This window comes from Condylura cristata, unplaced genomic scaffold (assembly GCF_000260355.1).
Source record: "Condylura cristata isolate star-nosed mole 26May11 unplaced genomic scaffold, ConCri1.0 scaffold00005, whole genome shotgun sequence".
In the NCBI taxonomy this organism is placed as follows: Eukaryota; Metazoa; Chordata; class Mammalia; order Eulipotyphla; family Talpidae; genus Condylura; species Condylura cristata.
The window spans coordinates 18,295,438-18,316,434 of NW_004567106.1; the positions used below are offsets into that span (position 1 = coordinate 18,295,438).

Sequence of the window (20,997 nt, forward strand, 5' to 3'; positions counted from 1 at the left end):
AAATAAATCTTTAAAAAAAAAAAAAAAAAAAAAAAAAAAAAAAAAAGAGTAGAAGCTATACCGATTGAACAGGTTTATCTATAACTATTTCTTAAATATATGTGTCAACATTTTTATTACTGAAGAGCCAGTTTGTGAACTCCTTCTCATTTCTGAGTCCACATTCAAGACAGTCCACATTTTTGTGACAGTGAGAATGGCCACTAGCCACTAGCCCCTGGCCACCACTGACAGCCTTTCAGGGGAATTATTAAGGGCAAAATAACATCAGTGGTGAATAGGAATATTGATTGTTTGTTTCATGCTTCTTCTCTCTTGAGTGTATCCTGGTGTCTCCAAGAGGCAACATGACATACTATTGGCAACCGAAACACCTAAGCAAATATGACCCTCTTTGAGATCAGATACTACAGAGGTTTGCAAGAATGTAAAATTATGTGACTCTTCTCACTGTTTTGTTTTTGAAAATAGCTATAGTTAATTTTATCAAAATGTCATTTTTTAACATGTTGAATATTATTATTGTTTGACTCTCAAGTTTAGTATGGTAAATAGTGCTAAATATCACCCACAAAAATAAATTTTTTTTGCAGCCTTCAATAATTTTAAGGACTCTTAAAAGAGTCCTGAGATCAGGGTTCAAGTAAAGCTGCTGTTTATTATATTTCTCTATTTTCACTCAGCTATCTCCTGGGTTCACAGGAAGGCACAGTTGAGATATGAGAAGGAAGGAGGGAAAAGGAGTTGATTCTTAATAATCAAGATGCTCTTCTTACAACCTTCTAGACTTTGAGCCTCCAGCAAGTGAGTCCAGTAGCATTAGGTTTATTTCTTTTGAAGGATCACACAGTGGTTCATATACAAACCTTGGTCAGGCTCATAGAGTCTGACTTCCAGGACTGCAGACCCTTCGTTGAGTTCCTGAGTTGCCAAAACTGCCAGAAAGAGCATTCCTTCCACAAAATGCTGTCAGACAACAACCCTGCACCCCAGCTCCACGAGGCCTTTCTTTCAAACTTCTGGAAGCAGCACATGCTTCCTGTGGTTTACCTCTGCATTGGCTCAGTCTTCCTCTTTGTTTTTTCAGTCCTCCACAACAGTTATCCAATACCCTATTCTGTACTCTTGAGGGGAGTATATTAAGATTTTCTGTTTTCCTAACTGGGTGTCGATTAGTGACAGGTATTATTGTACTGACATCTTTAAATAGCTACCCATAATGAGAGTACCTATCATCTCTATGGTGACAGAAATTTAATTAAGAGATAATTAAGATAGTTCTGGACTTAGATGTAAAATGTAAGAGAATAATGATAGTTTGCACAATTGATATTATGTTTTCAAGACATAACTGCATATCTTTATGACCACATTTTCAGATATAAAGTTCTACATTTATCTAGTCATTTAAAAGAATTCTTTCTATAGATGATAAAAATAGCTCTTAAACTTATTACCTAAATTAAGACTTCAAAGATATTGAATGACAAGTGATGGATTATGATAAGATTTTTTCTCTAATGTTTAGCTAATACTATGTTGGAAACAAATTACTTTTCATAATCTTATTGTGAAAGTACAAATCCTGAAATACAAGCAATTTTGAAGCCAATGATCTCTTATGAAAAACTTGATACCAATTTTTCCTTTGAAATTTTTACCATATATAAGTTTTAAAGTAAATAATTAAACTTACCACCTGAAAGGAGAGCAGGTTTACTCTTTACCATTGGACTAGAGCGAGGAAACTTGTTACTAAATGACATGAAAAGGTGTGCTGTGAAATCATCAGGAAGTTCAGCTTCCAGAAACGTCTTCATAAATAACTTGAAACCTTCAAAATCTATGGTCTGAAAAAGAAATTTGAAACCTATATTTTAAGATCCAGGCAATGTTAAGCTTGTGCTAAGTTCAAAATCATCAGTAGTAGATATGGCCTCACACATTTTTGTGTTCATGTTTACACAGGAATCTGTTTAAGGAGAAATAGATTGGCCTGCTATAGGCTAACACTGGTGATGAGATAGGTATGTCTTACCTGTGTTGGTACTACAGGAAAGGCAGTTTTCCAGTCAGACATGTCTATTTCCACAGTATCTGTATGACTTTAAATTTTTTTCTTTTTGAAATTTAGCTTTCTCATCTGAAAATTGGGAATAATATCCCCAGCCCCATGAAGAGATTGATAATTCACTCAGACGACTGAGGTAAACTGGCCATGATGTAGTCATGAGGTCAGGTGCTGTAAATAAAGGTAATTCTCATCTTCCTTTTTCTCTAATGCTGAATATTGCTTTTGACTGTTTGGTAAAAAGTTACTAGCATTAAAGTTTCCACTAGACACTAAGAACAAGCTACATTTGAACAAGCTACATTTGTTCTGGAATCCCATAAATATTGCCTAAAGCCACACCCCTTGGGAGGCTGGTTTGAGAGCATTGTCTCCATTCTTCTACCAGATCACCTCACATTAAACATTTTATTTTCTGAACAGTTGGTAGCTTAGATTCTGGCTTCTGTTTCAGAATGTAGGGTGACACTTACAGATGGTTTTCCAAAATACAAAAGCAATCCACACTTAGTTGGATGAATGAGTAATAAGATAATGCTTAATATGGTTGATGTTTGTGAAGAACCACAAGTTAAATTTATTGCAAAATATACGTAACAAACATCTTCATAATCATTGTACTCAGAGCAAGGTTATTCATACTCACTCTTCTTTTTGTGCCCTAAGTCTTTTGTAGTTAATATGTGTTTGGCAACATAATTGATTTTGGAAGTATTGTTTTAAAGTCAGACTCCTGAGCAATTTAATAAATTCTCTGTCCCTCAACGTTTCCACCTATAAGTGGGAATACAAAACTTACCCCTTGATTTGTTAGGAGAAATTCCAAATAAGCTTCTTATTTGAAGAATAAGCCATAAAATCATATTACCTTAAATGTTTATGCATTAGATTTATAAGTAAATGCATATGCATTTACTAAGTCATTAGGTGGTCTGTTGTTGGGGGAGGTGTTTTTTATTTTTAGAATTTTGGTAACAAAAAGAATAAAGAATTGACACTGTTACACTTATCTGGATCTCATTTGGCATATGATTATATTTAAATAACCACTTAGAGAAAAGTATTTAAATTGATAACAGAAAAACAATAACCAACCACCTAAATAAAAGAAAAACAAGGACTTTAAAATAAAATGATTTTAGTTCTTATTACAGTACCTATTACTTGCCACTTGATTGATTTAGGACAATAAATTTATCTGCTCTTTTAAAAACAAAGTCTGCCAAATGTCAAGTTTGTGCTCTTTATGGAGACTTATAAAACCCAGAAAACCTCCTTAAAATCAGTATCTGTGGTTTAATGACAAAAACCAGAAAAAGAACAAATCAAAAGGAAAAAATGAGCATACATGTATAGCATCCCCCTTATCCAGGAATATGTTTCTCTGTCATCTTTTTTTCCATTCTCAGGAAGACATTCTGAACTTCCTCAAATGTTTTAGTCAGTAAGTAGAAAATAATCTAGTTTTGCCTTTGACAGTTCAAGCTGTCTAGAGTAAGGTCAGCCTTTAGGGTTGCTGCCTTAAAATAATAATAAATGTGTGTAACAAACTTAGCATATATCCTTGGACACATGACTTTTAAAATAAATAAAGAAATAAATAAAAGTATTGGTTTGAGGTTAGTTTGATTTTTTATTATCTTAATTTGCTTATTTGACTAAAAGCTGGAACACACACTACAAATTTCCTAAGTCAAACCTGTAGTTTTTGTATCTTGACATTTTGCCATAATTGTTCTATATCAGACAACACTGGCAAATTACTGTTTTTAGAGAGCAGGCATTTAAAAACAAATTATCTTACTTTACAAAAATAAAAGCCTCTTTTCAGGCATAAGAATGGAAGAAAATTTCCTTAGCTCTTACATGATATTAATAAGTTGATATCATCATGCTTATTACTAAGGTAATAAATTGTGATGTGAACTTCTTCCTCAAATTTCTTTTTCTCTTACATTCTTTGTCATCACATGTAGCTTAAAATGTTGCAAAATAGCAGCTTCAGTGTTTCTGATTTGTGAAGAACTTAATCTTTAATGTCTTTCCTAGTTAATTTAGCTCCCTTTTTCCTTATTATAGATTTCTCATCTCTTCTAAAATTCTACATAATGTAAATTAGGAAGCATTTCTCATTAATGAACAATGTCTTCATTCTATATGTATTTGACAGGAAACTTCCAAATTTAAGTGTTAGATTTACTATTGCTCATGTAGGAATATTAAAATTGGTGTTTGAATACTGTATCTTTTAACTAGAATAAGACCATTTATATGGTTGATGAAATGGAAACAAGGGGGAATAAAAGTTAGATGGGACTTAATTGAATGAGTGTCCAAAAATAAGATTGACTATAAACTCAGAGATACACACAATACAATGTTTAAAACAATTTTAATTGCCTTTTCAGTTTTTTCCCCATAAGGAAAAGTCATAGACTATTTAGGGAGATAACAGAATCTGCAAAGAATACAGACTGAGCGAAATGCTCAGATATTGTTGCCAAATTGGCACAAATACAGAACACATTTCTATATGCCTTTCATTATTATATCCGACCATCTGGAGTCTTTGTTTCGAAATGCTTATTAATGCTAAAGAAATAAAACTAGTATTCATCCAAGTAGATTCAAAGTGAATGAAAATAAATATCGTCATTCTATCATTATTTTGGCAGTTTCAGCATGAGATTTTTCCTATATTCAGCAAGCGTTCATTGTATGTCCACATTGTACTGCATTTCTTTTCTAGGTGTTGGGCTAAAGATGTTACTGAAATATGCAAAATCCTCCCATTGTGGAGTTTATCTTCTAATAAAGGGAATAAGAAAATAACAAAGTTAATAGACTAATGGTAGAATGCATGTTGGTATAAGTGCTGTGGAAAAATTAAAGAAGAGGTTTATATATTTGGGAGGAGACAAAGTTTTGACTCTGATGATTGGAAATCAGGAAACTGTTTTTGGAATAAAGATTTAAAGGAAATTAAGGAAAGCATGTTACTGGTATATAAAGAAACAATATTTCAGATTGACAAAGCAGGTAGTGAAAATGCCCTGAGACGTAAGATGGTCCTGTTTAAGAGGAATTTCTATAGAAGCTCATGAGAAGCTCATGAGGACTAGTGTAATAGAAGATAAGATCTATGATGGCATATAGACTAGGGCAAATTAGCTAGGTATAAGACCATCAGTAAAGTGCTATGGCTTTAACAGTGATTAGAAGGTTTGCAGGGGAAAACTCACATGATCAGATAAGAAGCAGAGGATCATATAACTATAATAACACTATTTTGCATCAGATTAAACAGTTCATTTTTTATTTCCACATTTTCTAACAAACTTTTATGCACAGCTAGCTAATAAATGGCATTCAATAACTAGCTATAGACTAAGTAACTAGCTAACGTGATGAACAAAGAAATTAATTTACTTCTCAAAAAATTTTGACTGAGTACCTATCATGTATAAAATACTTGTGTTAAATATTGTACAAGAACTTTGATCAAATGAAATTATCTGTACCACCAGTCAGATTTTTTTTCATCATTTCCATTTTGCTTTCTAATATAATGTTAAATTGGAACTTGATGTGTAAATTAACATGCAGCACAGCTCACTCCCTGAGATTTAAAATATACATTTTTTCATATTAAAATATCTTCAAAAACTTGCATTTGAAATATCTTATTTTCATTCTTATCTTGTACTATAACTAATTGCTCATAAGTTCAAATTTCAGGAGCTACTTAATTGTCCCTGAAATTTCCATGTAGAAACTTACTCTAATTAGAAAAGGTGAAAATATGAAAATCTGGTATTTTAAAAAATTACTTTTGACAGATGAAAAATGTTTTACTCCCTTATAAACACAGACTATTAATTCTTAGTTTACCTGAAACCCACATTCATTAAGAGACTCAGTTGAGAGAAAATTAGAAACATATTTTTTAATAAAAGATACTAAATGACAAGAATAACAAATAATGGAAGTTATTTTAATATTTACTAAGTGCAAATAATGCTTTGGGAATATTTTACACAGAACATTTATTATGATTTTCAGTATGTTTTGTAATCAAGGATCTGTATCTAATTTTATGTATCAGTTTGAATCCATTTTAATTTAGAATTTAGATATTACTGAATTATTTAGTATTGTCACTAGGACAGATAGAACTATTACTAAAGCACACACATAAATACTCTAGAGTTATTTTTAAAATAAAGCAAATAAAGATACTTTGAACAACAATGCATATGCAGTTTTCATTAGTAATGTCAGCCATTAACTATTGTTTACTGGTATGATCATATTTAAAGAAAACTTGCAAGACAATTAATTCTTTTCATGCCAACATGTGTGCATGCAGATTTAGAATTATAATTTTTCCTGCAAAACTGTAAGTCACAGTGCAACATGGGATTATCTAATGTTTCACAGTTTCTTTTATATTATAGATCCTCATTACATATTTGAGATGTGGACACCAGGGTAGAAAAGATAGCCAAATTTCATTCAATTATATCTTTGTGGGCAATGTACAAAGAGAGAAAGTTTACTTAGGTGAGTTAATACAACAATTTACAATATAAAATAAATACAAAAACCTCAGCAGAAATGTCTTTCATGTAACACATCTAAAATGTGATTATTTTGAAGTATAAAAACTTATGGTGTTAGAGTCAAGTTGTAGCAAATTAAAACCCAATAGCATAAAACCAATGATAACAAAGTTATCAATAAAACCAATAATAACAGTTACCAAGATTTTCAAATTTATAATATGAATAAGTTTGGTGTTTTTAAGACCCATATTTCTACGGTTAGTGCTGGGAGAAACATCAAGTAGAAAAGATATAGGAAACGAGAAAATATTCAATTGGTATGCAAGAGTGAGGACCTGAAATTTTACAAATATATCAGGAAATATTAGTTATTTTGGGGGCTTAAGATTTCCATAAGATGAAGCATTTTGTCAGCAACTTGTAAAATAAAATTATTAGCTTGACACTCTTTGATACTAAAGATGACCAGACACTATGTCTCATGTATATTATGCATAGAATAGATGCATTTGGGATGCAATTCTATAGTTTCTTTTGTACTAAATGTTTCACTCTCCCCCTTTTTTCTCCCTCTTTAGTTGGTATTTTATTCCAAACCTTATAAAGCCTCTAATCTTTTCTTTTAATCTTTATAGTCAATGATGTGTTTTATTATCCATTAAAGGAAAAAGAAATTAGAAATTATTTTTAAAGATTTTTGCATATTATGGGAAAACAATCTGAATGCTACTATGTTCTAGAAATGACTCTATGTATGTAGCTGTATGCTATATTTTAATCTTCACAATAACCCAATAAGCAGCAGTTACTAATATTTTTGCTGGTTTTTCTAGACAAGAAAACCAAGGGTCAGAAAAGTTAACTGCCTTAGGTTAACAGGTACCAATTAGTCCTGAGCACATAAAAATATCTAATTTCAATGGTCTTCTATGTTATGGTTCGTCAGTGTATACTTTTACAGTCAGATTACACCAACATTCACAGAAAGTCTAAAACATGTTGCTACCAGTTTATCAATATAATGTATTGACTCTTCTTTCCCTAATTCTACCATTTCAGAAAAAAAAAGCTAAAAATTATTTAAGAAATATTATAACTATTACTTAGCTGTTAATCTTGAAAATTCTAAATCGACTGCAAATTTATAACCATTTTATACACCTTTCCAGTCATAGCCTTTTATTCTTCTTACCATATATCAGAAGTGTTTCTCAAGTCTGCTCCCAGCTTCCAATATTATGCTCTGGCAGTCCCAGTTTCACCACTTAGTTGGACTGTTCCCATAACTCATTCCTGGCCTTGCCTCCTACTCAAATTTATTTCCCGCATTACCTTTGGAGTTATTTTTTTAATTGGGAAGTTAAATTTGATGATCTTAAAAATATTGCTCATAGTTTCCTCTACATAGTTGAAATAACAAAAATCCCACAAAATTTAAATCTTTCCACTCAAATCCCTAGATTTATTTTCCCCTAGCTCTTTTTGCATTCTAATCAAAAGCAAAACTATTCCTGATAATGAAAACACATAAGCAAGAACAAGAGACAAGCTTTAAAAATAATCTTCAGGTTCAGCAAAAACGTAAATTGTTTGATCTACTTGTCCTTGGAGAAGTGCAAGGAGATCACATGATGTTCACTGCATCACTTTTTCTTCTAACCAATTGTTAACTTTTATAGAAATCACTTAATAAATGTTGTTAAATAATGAATGATCTAATAGAGTGCTTAAACACAATATTTCGATTTTGGTCTTTATTATTATACATAATTATTTATTATTGTTGTTGTTATTGTTATTATTATTATTATTATTAATTATCATTACACTTAGGAGATTTGCAAGTTTATTTTCCAAGTATATTTAAGTTTATTTTTAACCTTCTTATGTAGAGAAAGCAGGTAGAAACAATGAGTCTAATTGCATTTTACCTATCTTTACATTCCTCTGTTTATTATAGAAAGTTAAGGGAAGAAACAGATCACCTGTAGCAGACATTACTTAGCCATATGAAGCAGTCAAGTCATTAATCTAAACTCTCAATTTAGGATAAGATGTAGCAGATGATCTATTCTCTAATTTCTAAATGTGTTGATAGGTATAGGACATTCTGGTTTTTACAAGTTTTTAGAGTTGATCCTGTTGATCCTCAGTGCAATCACTAGAAATCTGCATGAAACTACCTTAGTTGATTTAATTATGATGTAAATAATTAATCTCATAAATATCTATGCATTCCAATAGCTGCCACGAGGGTCCCATTCGATGTCAAAGAAATTCTCTGAATATGAAGGTATAAAAACTAAGAACTATTGTAAGGGAATTTACTACATATTCCAATAATATTACTTAGTCAATATCAAGTTACTAACACGAAGTTGTGGTAGGCATCTTATTCAGTTTGGAGTTATGTTTGCAAAACTGTGTTCTGTTTATAGATTTGATAAGAAGTAGAAGATGATGAAAATCGTGTTGATAGTAATAGGGAAGAGCAGCAAAATACTGCTGAACATATTACTTCCATTCCTTGCTAACTAACTGTCCTGGCATGTATGCAGTTGTCAGATGTAGTCACAACAACAAAAACAATCTTTTTGCTACCAGGACAGCTATCTGGATGGAGGCCAAGCTTGGCAAGGGAGGGTAAACCACATGCCATGTCCTCCACTCATACCATATGATAAGCGGAAATTATTTTAGATTTGAAAAAGACATCAGAGTTCTAGTTCCTTACTTTATAAATGAAGAAACTGAGTATCTAAGAAAATAGTTATGGGATTATTGGGAGTGTCTCTCAGGGTGCCTCATATTCACCTTTCAGACATACTCCAGAACTTTTGCATGAAATCATGCTGGTTTCTGTAGTGGGATGGTCACTGCTTCTAAAGAGTGGAACACCTATGTGTCAGACACAGAATGAATTATTTTATACTCTTTTAGCACTCAATCAGGTCAATATTCTCTTTATTTAATAGACGAATAAAATAAGACTAGGAGAAAAGCAGTAGGTTGTCCAAGAATAGCTAATTTGTGGCAGATGTGGGATTTGAACTCAGTTCAGTTGGACCCCAAGACCAGATTTTCTCTATTAGACTTTCCAGATGCTTTGTTTAATGGGAGAAGTTGAATTTGGTACAAGGAGGACAATTATAGCTTAAATAAAAGGGTGTTTATATCATTGCTAATAATTATAGCAGTGTCAATATCCTTGTTAAAGTCACTTAAAATATTACATTAGGCAGCAGCACTATAGAATATAGGTTCTGAATTCCCAATTTTCTCATTAAGAGACTGAAGCAACTCACTTTTCTGAATGTAAAGGGCCTACACGTTAACAGAAAGTGCTGAAAAGTATACCTAATGCAAAGATAAGAGACACTCAGGGAGCTGTGAAAATAGAAGTCAGCCATGGGTCAAGGCTCATCTGCTGACAGGATATGTGAAGAGACAATCCTACAGTCATTGAACACTGATAGACAGAGAACACATTGAGGTAGATACATATGGCCTATTTCTTTTTTTCCTTGGTTACCCTCAACAGTCTCACCTTAATTTGTTCTTTTTTTACTGCAAAAGACATTGCTTGCCCACTAAACAAATATACAGAGGGAATGATGAGCCAGGAAAAGGAAAGAAGAAATTCATTCTGCTAACTGGGTTGACCCCCTAAAAAGTCACCAGTAGTCAGTCAGCCTCTGGTGGAGATTCGGGCTGTGTATAAAGGTGTGTTTGTTAATCATTTTAATGGCTATGACCTGTCAATGGAGACATTAAAAGAAGCCATTTCTCTGAGTTGGTGCCTCCCAATATCATAAAAATCCATGTGGTTTACCTTGGGGAAGCTAATAGGTTTCTCTGAAATCCAAGCTGCCAAAAGTCATCATAGTCTGTGAGTTGTTTTCAATTTTTTCTCATACAAGGAGGCTATAATATGTATGATCTGTTAGTTAGTTAATACTATTCTAATGTAATCAATTGTACTGTGATATTTGGGCATGAAACTACAGAGTGTATGATCAATAAAACTATTAAGAAACTTTAGAATAAGAAGCTACCAGTAAGCAGTCAGTCAGTCCAAGGGAGGCAATATTATGGCTTTGACTCATGCATTTTGGTAAGAAATAATGTGATAAAAAATATTCTTTTAAAGAATTCAAAAATGCATTGAATTTCAATTTGTCCAACTGACTTATGAGACTAAAACTTAGCTTGTAAAATGGAATTTACTTAGGAGAGTGTGGCTGAAGTAATATCAGTTAGTCCTTTTTGCAGGAAGTTAAAAATCAACAACTTTCCAAATGTATTTTACTCATAAACCTTACAGTATTATAGACCAAAAAGGAAAAAAAAAAAAGTCAATACCAATTGCATTTGCATTTAAATGCAATCTTACATTTTATAACCTATTGTAAAATAATAAATTATATTTCATTAAATAAATATAATTAGGGGGTGGCAATATTTTGTTCAAATCAGAAAATTAAACTCAAGCATTTACAAAACTAAAGACCACCCTCTCAATTATTTTAGATTCCATTAAGGTACTAGTTTCTCCATTTGAGACTTTGATTAAACAAACTTTGAGTCAATTATAAATTGATGAGCATTATAAATAATCATGCATATAGATGAATTGCACTGGTACAAACTACAGCTCTGTGATGGAGATGAGAAGAAATCTAATGATTTGTCAGAATCAAGAAAAGACAGATTTTAATAGAAAAGAAAATATCTTACTTGGTTAAGAATGTCTTGTTTCTGTGCATGCAAGAAAAGAAAGAATACATGTGTTAATAAAAGATAATTTATATTCATTATTTTGTATCTCTGACAATTTAATTAAAAGGTCAAATTTACTGTTTGATTTTAAAACATACCCTACATCCATGGTCTCAAAATGTGGTTCTGAAACAGCATCAGTATCAACTGTAAAGCTGATAGAAATACAATTTTTTGAGCACCAACCCCAAAATACTGAATCCAAAACAAAGGGGAGGTAGAGGGCAGGCAGCAATCTGAGTTTTAGTCAGACCCACAGGATATTCTGATACAAGCTAAAAATTAAGCAACAGTGAATGTGCCATTTTTTTGGATACAATAAGCAAACACCTCTAATTGGTGAGGACTAACTGGAACACAAATATGATTAAAATATTTAGAGAAAATCATGAAATGAGTCCACATACAGATATACTAGATTATAAATACACACTTTCCACTCCTAATGTCTTCTTCTATTAGAATGAAATATTCCTCTCTCCATACCTTTCTTTAAAAATAAATATTTTTTCCTATATATTCTCCTAACCTCTTTAGCTATTATTGGTACAATTGAAAATCAAATGTGAAACCCAGGACAGACAACAAACAAATGAAAATTCCAAACCAACGAACAAATATGTGCATGCAATGCCAAACTGTTTCATTCTCATATTATCAAATTCCTCTACTCTCGTGAGCTCATTTGTATCTGAGGTGTCTTTATAGTGCTTTAATGTCAATTACTACAAACTAGTTACGCTCTTTGTATTGTTCACATAATAACGTTAGGCATGACTCATGTATACTGCACTACAGTATAGCAATGCAAAGTCACCCAATATAAATGAAACACCTCCCTTTTATTCTTCTCATCTCCCAAAGTGTTCCCTCTTACTCTATGACTTTGCCAATGAAGTGAGAAAAGTAAATTTGGGACTCTAAACAACTAGACTTTCAAAGTGATAATTGTGAATCTATCTTGTTAATCTTAAAAAGTCATTGTACTTTCCTTAAAATGAGTTTCTTTTTTAAAAAACTTGATGTTGGGCTTTCCTGGTGGCCTCAGGATTAAGTTTCAGCACCAACATCACTGAGGCCTGAGTTTGATTCCTGGCCTGGAGGTTATCCACATGGCACAGCAGACCTGTCTCACCCACTGCTCCCCTTAGCAGTGTATTTTAGTTGATCTGTCTGTTCTCCTCCACACTCTATCTCTGGTGAATCATCTTATCCCTGTACCCCAATTATTATATGCATAAATAAATACAAATAAATATTTAAATAATTAATAAAAATTTGATAATTTTGTTCTTTGGAGAATCTCAGCATTTTTAAAAAGTTTTATTCTTATAGAATCTGTAGAACTATTGCTTAGAATTATAGTTTATGATTCTGTTATTTCTTCAAAAAATGATTACCAAATGGTCTCTAAAACATAGGTACTCACTTTAAATAATTCATCACATATGCACTTAATGTTTCTTTACTGTTAAAGTAGACAACAGGTCACCTCTTTTTTATATTGTTTTTATATGCAGTTTTTTTCAAAATTCAGTATTTCAAGTGAATGATAACCAAACCCAAACACTACACACACCATTTAGGCAGTTTTAGCTTGTAAGCGGAAAATATTTTAAGATATATTCAGGCTCTCTTTCTCTACCAATACTGTTTATTTGGATATAAACTATGTTCATTTCAGAAAACAAAGGATTATTTGTTCTACAGATAGATTAGATGACTCTTGTATAGCTTAGTATCAATATGTAGTCATACCTTCCAAACAAATTTAGGCTCAACTTGATTTAGAAACAGAGACTGATAGTTTCACATGTGAGTTGATAGGATGGATTGTTTCGTATCATATTTTTTAATAGCCACCTATAAACTTGATAAGGTCATTTATTAAAGAAAACTTCAAGTCCTTAAAGAGTTCTTTCTCAAAACTGAATATGACTATTCTCTACTGACTTTTGTAAAATACATATTAGCGCTTAAAAAGGTCAAATAAACTTTAAATTTTTCTCTTGGAGGAAAAATTCCCATTAGTGTTAATATTCAGAGTGGCTTGCTGCTAAATTGGAATTACTTTGAGTTATAATGAAATCTAACTCTGTGTTTTCAACTGTTTATTATTTAAATAATGCATTTCAAGGAGTTCTGTGCATTTATAGATATAGACTAACATATGTATGTCTAATCATGGCCCTAGTAATTACCTCCATAAATTCAGTATATATCAACTGGTAATCTATAAGAAAATATAAATTATCAGTAAGACTGAGAGTTCTTCAAGTATAAAAATCATGGAAGCAAAGGGACTACTCTGCAAATAAGATTATATTACCATGAAGTCAGAGCCAGCAGTTGTCTTTAGGGAGGAAAAAAAACAAAAAAACAAAAACAGAAAAGCCAGTTTCTCCCTGTGTACAAATTAGATAAAAGATTTTTTCAGGTAGGGTTGAAATATAGATGTTAATGATATTTTTGTGTCTCTCAGCAATTTAGTAAAGTTGTAATCTTTACCTTTCCCACTGTGCTTTATTGTTCTTTGAGATTTTCATTTTTACAAATTTGTCTGCCAACATTTTTTCTCACTTTACAGTGTCTAGGAAAATACAATGTGAGGAAAATATAGGCCAGATGTCTGCATTTTTTCCATATAGGGAATGGCTTTAAATTGCCCTATTTTTTTTTTTCCCAGTAGTGAAAGAACAGGTTTTTTTTTCTTTATTTTTCAGAAAGAAATGCTAGGTTAAAGAGTTTTTAAAAATATAATAACTCACCAGTTGATAGAGATAATAAGACAACATGATATAAAAAAATAGCTAAAATGATGAGAATTACAGAAAAGAAATAATAAAAACAATATGAAAGTTTTGAGATTGGGGTTTAGATACTGGGTTGGGAAGAACTAAATGTAGGTTCTATAAATCCCAGAAACATATAATTACAAAGGGTAACCAAAAACTGTGTACTCTTGCAAACATTCAAAAACACAATGACAATCATAAACAAAAAACAGATGACATCTTAGTCAGCAAACAAATCTGTCTAGATAGTTAGAAATATTCATGCAGCAAAAGTGTCCTTTGCAAGAAGCAGCTTGTTTCAAAATCCACACAGCTCTAACTACTTCTGCTGAAGCAAAAAAAAAAAAAAAAACAAAACAAAAAACCTCATAGCATTTAAACTGTACCATCTCTATTGTGCTTATTTATATCTTACTTATACTAAGTAGAAGATCATTTAATAAAGACTTAAGAGGGGAAAGTATTCATTCAAGCACATTGTTCAAAAGCAACCAATTCCACATGAAGTTTTTAATAAGGAAAGAATTTTAGGAAATTTTCAGCTTACTGGTAAGATGACAACTAAGATGAAAAAAAATGTAAAAACTGAAGAATGATATAAAGATATATTGTATAAAATAAATAAATATAAAACAGGGGGAAGAAATTCCCTTTATTGTCCAACCTTGGTCTTTAAAGTGATAGACAAGATAAAGCCAGCCCAGGATATTTCTTTAGTCAAGGTACCAATTTCTTGAAATAAGTAATTATGCAGCCTTACCCCAGTGTTCATTTAAGTTAAATTTTGTAGGTGATAGGTTGAGTCTGACACTTTCTCTCCCTTTCTATCTAAACCAGTTTAGACATCTAGAAAAGGAAACTAACACTACATGGTAAATGATCTGCACTCCTTCAAGCATACAATAGAGTGATATAAATTTCATGGCAAAGAGTTTTTGGATTAGAAAGTTACCACAACATTTTGTATCTACCAAACTAGAATTTTACTATGACTTTCATTTTGTTGAGATTCTGATATACATTATATATGTTTACAAGAATTCTTCATTAAATAATGACCCACCCCCCACAAACATGTCTATGAAACTGATAAAAAGAAAAGAGAAGTTTTACCCCTTCAGGATTATACTTTGCAAGCACACCATTACCATGAAATTCTTCAAGAACATCCTTCAATTTCTTTGTAGAATCTGTAAAGAAAATATACATTATTATTTTATATGCCTACTGTGGTTATATCCCCTACTGTAGATAGAATATATATATATTTTGGTGAATATATTAAAATTATTATACAAAATGGTTTAACATTTGTGAAAGACTATCTAACTGGATAACTCACACTTAAAAAAAAAAAACTCACAGTGCTCAAGAATAAGGCCATTGACTATATGTTACAGGGATGAATAAGCAAGTAATTCAATAGTACCAGCTGTTTTTTCTTTGTATTGATAAATAATGTGTAAATCAATGAAATAGCTTTGTATACAAAGATAAAAGGTAACAGAAGGAGTGAAATCCTACATTTATGAATCATATATAGTATAGGAAATCAATATGCCTTCATTGAAAAATGAAATAAAATATTAGCATTATTTGTTGAATTTTAAAATTTACAGCTTTTTTTTTTAAATATATCATAACTCCTTTAGCCCTGTTGGATAAATAAGAAAAATTAAATATGCAACTAAGACTCTGTGGTGAGTCCATTTAGAGTTTCTCTATAGATTTTAGTAGCTTATCATTAATTTTATAGAAAATTTCCTATTATACCTAATGCTCAACACTAAAACTTATTTTAAAAAAGAAAAAATTTGACATGCAATGCCAAAAGTATTTCAAACTACATTTTTCAACAGTTTAACAATATTTAAGATGTTCATCATAATATTATGATAACTAAAGAATACTTAACTGATATGGGAAATAATATGAAACAAGTAACATTCTCATGTAAACAATTACATATATTCTAATATTAATATTAATATATGGATTCAGTCAAATGCTTCATAGTTATCAATATAATTTTTGACTTGGTAGTCTCAGAATTACAATTTATTTAAGTTACAGGAAAACACTAGTGAAAAAAATATTGAGTTTTCTAAATGGCAAATCAGATTTGAATCACAGTGTAAAACAAAACAGTAAAACAAACAAAATCAGAATAATTGTTTCTAGCATGTGTATACTATACTTCCTGCTTTCTGCAACTCAGTATATTTAAACTACCATAGATAGAATAGTTCCTTCATTCAAAAAACTTATTGAAAAAAATCAACTTATTGATTTTGAAACACCTTTTTATTCATCCATAGGTGCCCTGGAAGCAAGTCATGCCTATATCTTTCAATTGGTATGTGCAATTTTTGTCACTATATGTTGAAAATTTGGTAGGGATTTTGCATATGTGTGCCTGAATTTATTTACTGTGCTAAAACTCACATATGATACATTTTCTATGACTATCACCATTTTAAAGTTTGCAGAGGGCAAACTTTAGTATATTCATTACATTGTAGGACCATTTACACTAATTTGGGAATCTTTATGTTACCCCACACCTCCCCCCAAAAACATATGTATTAACTAGATACTACTCATTTACCGCCCTCTGTAGGTCTTGACTATTTCTAAACTATTTTCTCTGTCTATGGACCTACGTATTCTGCATGTATCTTACAAAAAAGCAGTTCTATAATAGATTACCTTTTTGCTTAGTTTCCTTTACATAGAATAGTGTTTCTTCATGCATGTACATTGTACAAGGTATCTAGACTTTTCCTTTTGGATCCTGTTTAATTCGCATTTGATCAGGCACTTCTAATAAGTAACCATGTTTTTTGGTTTTTGTTTTTGTTTTACAGCACATGGGTACTTAGGATATTTATTTAGAGCTTTGAAGTAAGTCAGGAGATCTATTTCCTGAAAAGACTATTTAGTTAGAAACATAAGTCAAAAAGGCACAATCATCCAAGTGTCACATAAAAATAATTTGTTTGAGGGACCCTCCCTGGTGGGGCAGCAGATTAAAACACTGCACTAAGAAGCTTAAGCCACATCTGCATGAGTTCAATCCCTGCCTGCCCCGGAGGTGCCACATGGTGTGGCAGACCTCTCCTGACCCGACCACTGCTCCCCTCAGCAGTGTACTTTGTCGATCTGCCTGTTCTGCTCCCCACTCTGTTTCTGGTGAATCCTCTCACCCTCCGCATCTCTGGTCTGTACCCCAGTTCTGTATGAATAAATAAATAAATAAATCTTTAAAAAATAATAATAATAATTTGTTTGAGGTTAAGAATAGTAACAGTTTGTCAAGGTTGAAGCAAATCTATCTCCTAGTGAGAGTTTTGAGACTATTTGCTCACCTTATACTAGATTAACAATGAATTAAGCACACACACACACACAATGAATTCTCACTTGTATGAAAATTACTTTCAGTTAAATCCTCCATTTCTGCTTCTTTGACAGTTTTAGCCAGGTTTTTTTTTTTTTTTTTATGTGTTTCTTGGCTATTTGTACATAATCTTTGGAGAATGTCTATTCAAATCTTTAATTGTTGGGTTTTTGTCTTACTGGGTTTTTGCCTTTTGTTGTTAAAATCTTCTGGCCTATGTGTGCATGTTAATATTATATATATACTTTTTAAGTCTGTACAATTTTCTACATATTTCTTTTTCTGTACATATTTACTGGCACTGTCCACACTCTGATAAAGGTTAGCTTATTATGTTGTGTCATTTGCTAAACTGTGTGTTGCCCTAGGGAAGAAAATGTACATTTTCATTTCTGCACAACATTCAAATTTTTTACAAAGCTGAAACAATACAATTGCAAATATTAGGATTGACTTATCAGAGTTATTAAAAAATTACAATAAATTATAGTAATTGCTTCAACATACACTTTGGCAAAAACTTACACTACCACAGAGACCAGATTTTATATTCAAAAGGGCCATGAAGCTGATTCCGTACTCCACTTTTTTGTGTGTGTGTGGCTGATAAAGCATCAATCTCAGTTAACAGAACATCTTTTACTTTTTATTGTTTATAAAGTAGATGCAGATCTGAGAGAGACATACACATATATTGGTGCATAAATTCTGGAATAGCATATCCCAGCAGACTATGCTTATTTTAACCATATTTTGAACTCCATGGACTAAACTGAAGGAAGACTAGTTGGTTTCTTATACAAAGAAATTTCTCAGATCTTTAGAGACGCTGCCTAAAGGTGGGCTTTACATTCATGTTTCTATAACAGTAAAGAAAAAAAATCAATGACTTATAAATCCTCCAGAGATGACAACAGAGCTTTAAATTATTCATATCACATTTTAGTGGTTTAATGGGCATCATATATATCAAAATATTCCTACTAAGCAGACCACAAGGAATACAGAAGTAAATAAAAACCAAAGTCTCTATCTATAACTGTCTTTTCAATGATGACCTTCTCTGAGACAATTTAAGAAGTTCTCTTTCACATTCAAATGAATCATCAACTCAACTTACTCCTTTTGTAGTTCTCATGTTCCACTTCTAATCTCTTTACATCTGAATTGAATTCAGAATCCAATTGTCACTTCACAATCAAGTTTTAAAACTGTAGTATTATCTGTTCTACCTGTCTGGATAACCCGTCTTGAGCCTAGTCTCTAAGAGGAGAACTTACCGACCCAGTCAATCTTCTAAAAATGGAGATTTTGGTATTGAAACACCAGCAGATTTCTAGATATACAAACTGGGCCCCAAATCCTTTTCACAGAATTTCTTTATGTGAACTGTCTACATATCTGCTTGAACTACCAAATTGTATTAGATTGTGAAATTCTTTTTTTTTTTTAAAGATTTATTAACTTATTTATGCACATGGAATAGGATACATGCCAGAGGTGCAGGGGTGATGAGAGGACCCACCAGAGTCGGAGTGGAGAGCAGAAGAGGCAGATATACAAAAATACACTGCTGAGGGGAGCAGTGGGCAGTACAGGAGAGGTCTACTGCACCATGAGTCACCTCCCTGTCTGGACTGGAACTCGAGCTGGAGCTGAAGCAGCTGCATCTAGCTTCGCAGTGAGGCACTTCAACCCATCGCACCACCAGGGAGGGCCCAGATTGTGAAATACTTAATGCTATGCTCTACCTATCTTCTATAGAACAACAGACTTTTCTTTTTAAGTCAGCTCCTTTCCTTGATTTGTTACCATTGTATATCATATAATGATGCCTATCTTTTTGATTATTTCAATTCTAAATCATATCTGTCTAAAACGACTCTGAGGCAGTGGAGAGGAGAAAGGTTGTGTGACTGGATGTGGCCTTCCCTCTAGTAATAGACAATAGGGAAATGAGACCTGAATGGACAGACAGAAAGTGAGTGAAAGACATAGTCTCAGTCATATTTCAGTTAATATTGGAGTGTCAAGTAAGAGAGCACAGTGACAGATTCTGGGCTGAGCAATGCTGAGAAATCCAGGCAGGCAGCCAGGAAGCAGGCAGCTGTGAGCTGGGAGATCGATTCACAGTTAATACATATTTGCAATGGGACAAAAAAGCCTGGTGTCCTGGAAGATTAGCCAGCAAAGTGCTGGGAAGCCAGGTTCAAACAGCTGTTTTAGTCCTTAGGATAAGAAATCAGGACAGAGTCTCAGCACAAGATATTGGGGTGTCCCAGAAAGCAAAGGAGAGCAGTAACTTGGGAAAATTCTGAAACACAGAGACACTTCTAGAGTTATTGAAAAAAACAAAAGATTTGGAAACATTAGCTATCAATTTCTATCCTTTGTCTAGTATGTCTCTTATTATGTAATTTAATACTAATAACTACAACAGGGAGAAGGGGTTCAATTTAGATTGCTTTATCTATCACAATCATAAGATCCAGGAACTGAAATGGTATTGAGTCTGAAAGTAGGTGTCCTTTTTTTTTTTTAAAGCAAGTACCTTTATTATAGTTGTTAGTATTATAGAGATATTATTAATTTACTAATAATATATATTATGTTATTATAATACTTATTATGATGATGATTATACACTGAAACAAACAGAAAATATATATATAAGGACAGATAGTGTAGATTTTTCTTTTATGGCTGCTCTTCTAGCTCCTATTCTAGGGCTTGAGTCATTCCAGAGACCCCCTACAGAGCCAGCTCCCTCTGCATCTGCTCATGTTTGTGTGATTGTAAGCCATATGAGTTAAATTAGCTCATTTTAGGAATGAATATTTAGGAATGTTCTAAATTTTTGCAAGATTTTCAAGGAAAATATTAATTCATTTTGAATTTTTATAAGATTTTCAAGGAAATATTACTTTTATATAATTCTGAAATAAAAAAAAAATCCTGAAAAATCAGTCCATTATGCCATGTTTAGAAAAGAGAAGAATCATGTTAATTGACCCTTAAAAATACTACCTGAAGAAAGAGACACTTCTAGTTTATCTTGTGTTTCTTCAGGTCTGTCATGTGTCTGTCACATCTTGAATGAGCTTCCTTGTGATTTCACTGCCTCTTTGCCTCTTTATTCCAAAATACTCAACGCACACTTGTTAGATTAATCACAAAAGCTCCATGGAGTAATGGAAAAATTTAAAACCAGGTAGATTTGGATTTGAGTCTTGGCTTTAGCATTTTTGGCTGATTGTCCCTAAGCATATTTTTAACCTCTCTGTGGCTCAGATTTCTAACACTTAAAATTGGAATAATGATACAGACCTTGCAATACTATGTCTAGCAAATTACCTGCTGCCAGTGAACTGCTGTTCCTTTGTTCCA

The 20,997-nt window shown here is 32.2% G+C and overlaps 1 protein-coding gene across 1 annotated transcript in view; it reads right to left on the minus strand.

Moving 5' to 3' along the window:
- The window catches only part of DGKB (diacylglycerol kinase, beta 90kDa), a 554,412-nt gene that overhangs the window by 467,434 nt on the left and 65,981 nt on the right, over positions 1-20,997 (minus strand). The window contains exons 2-4 of the mRNA XM_004676734.1: positions 15,324-15,400; positions 11,374-11,394; positions 1,697-1,850 (exon numbers count right to left, since the gene is read on the minus strand). Coding sequence (XP_004676791.1) covers positions 1,697-1,850; positions 11,374-11,394; positions 15,324-15,400 — 252 coding nt within the window. The remainder of the gene's footprint in view (positions 1-1,696; positions 1,851-11,373; positions 11,395-15,323; positions 15,401-20,997) is intronic.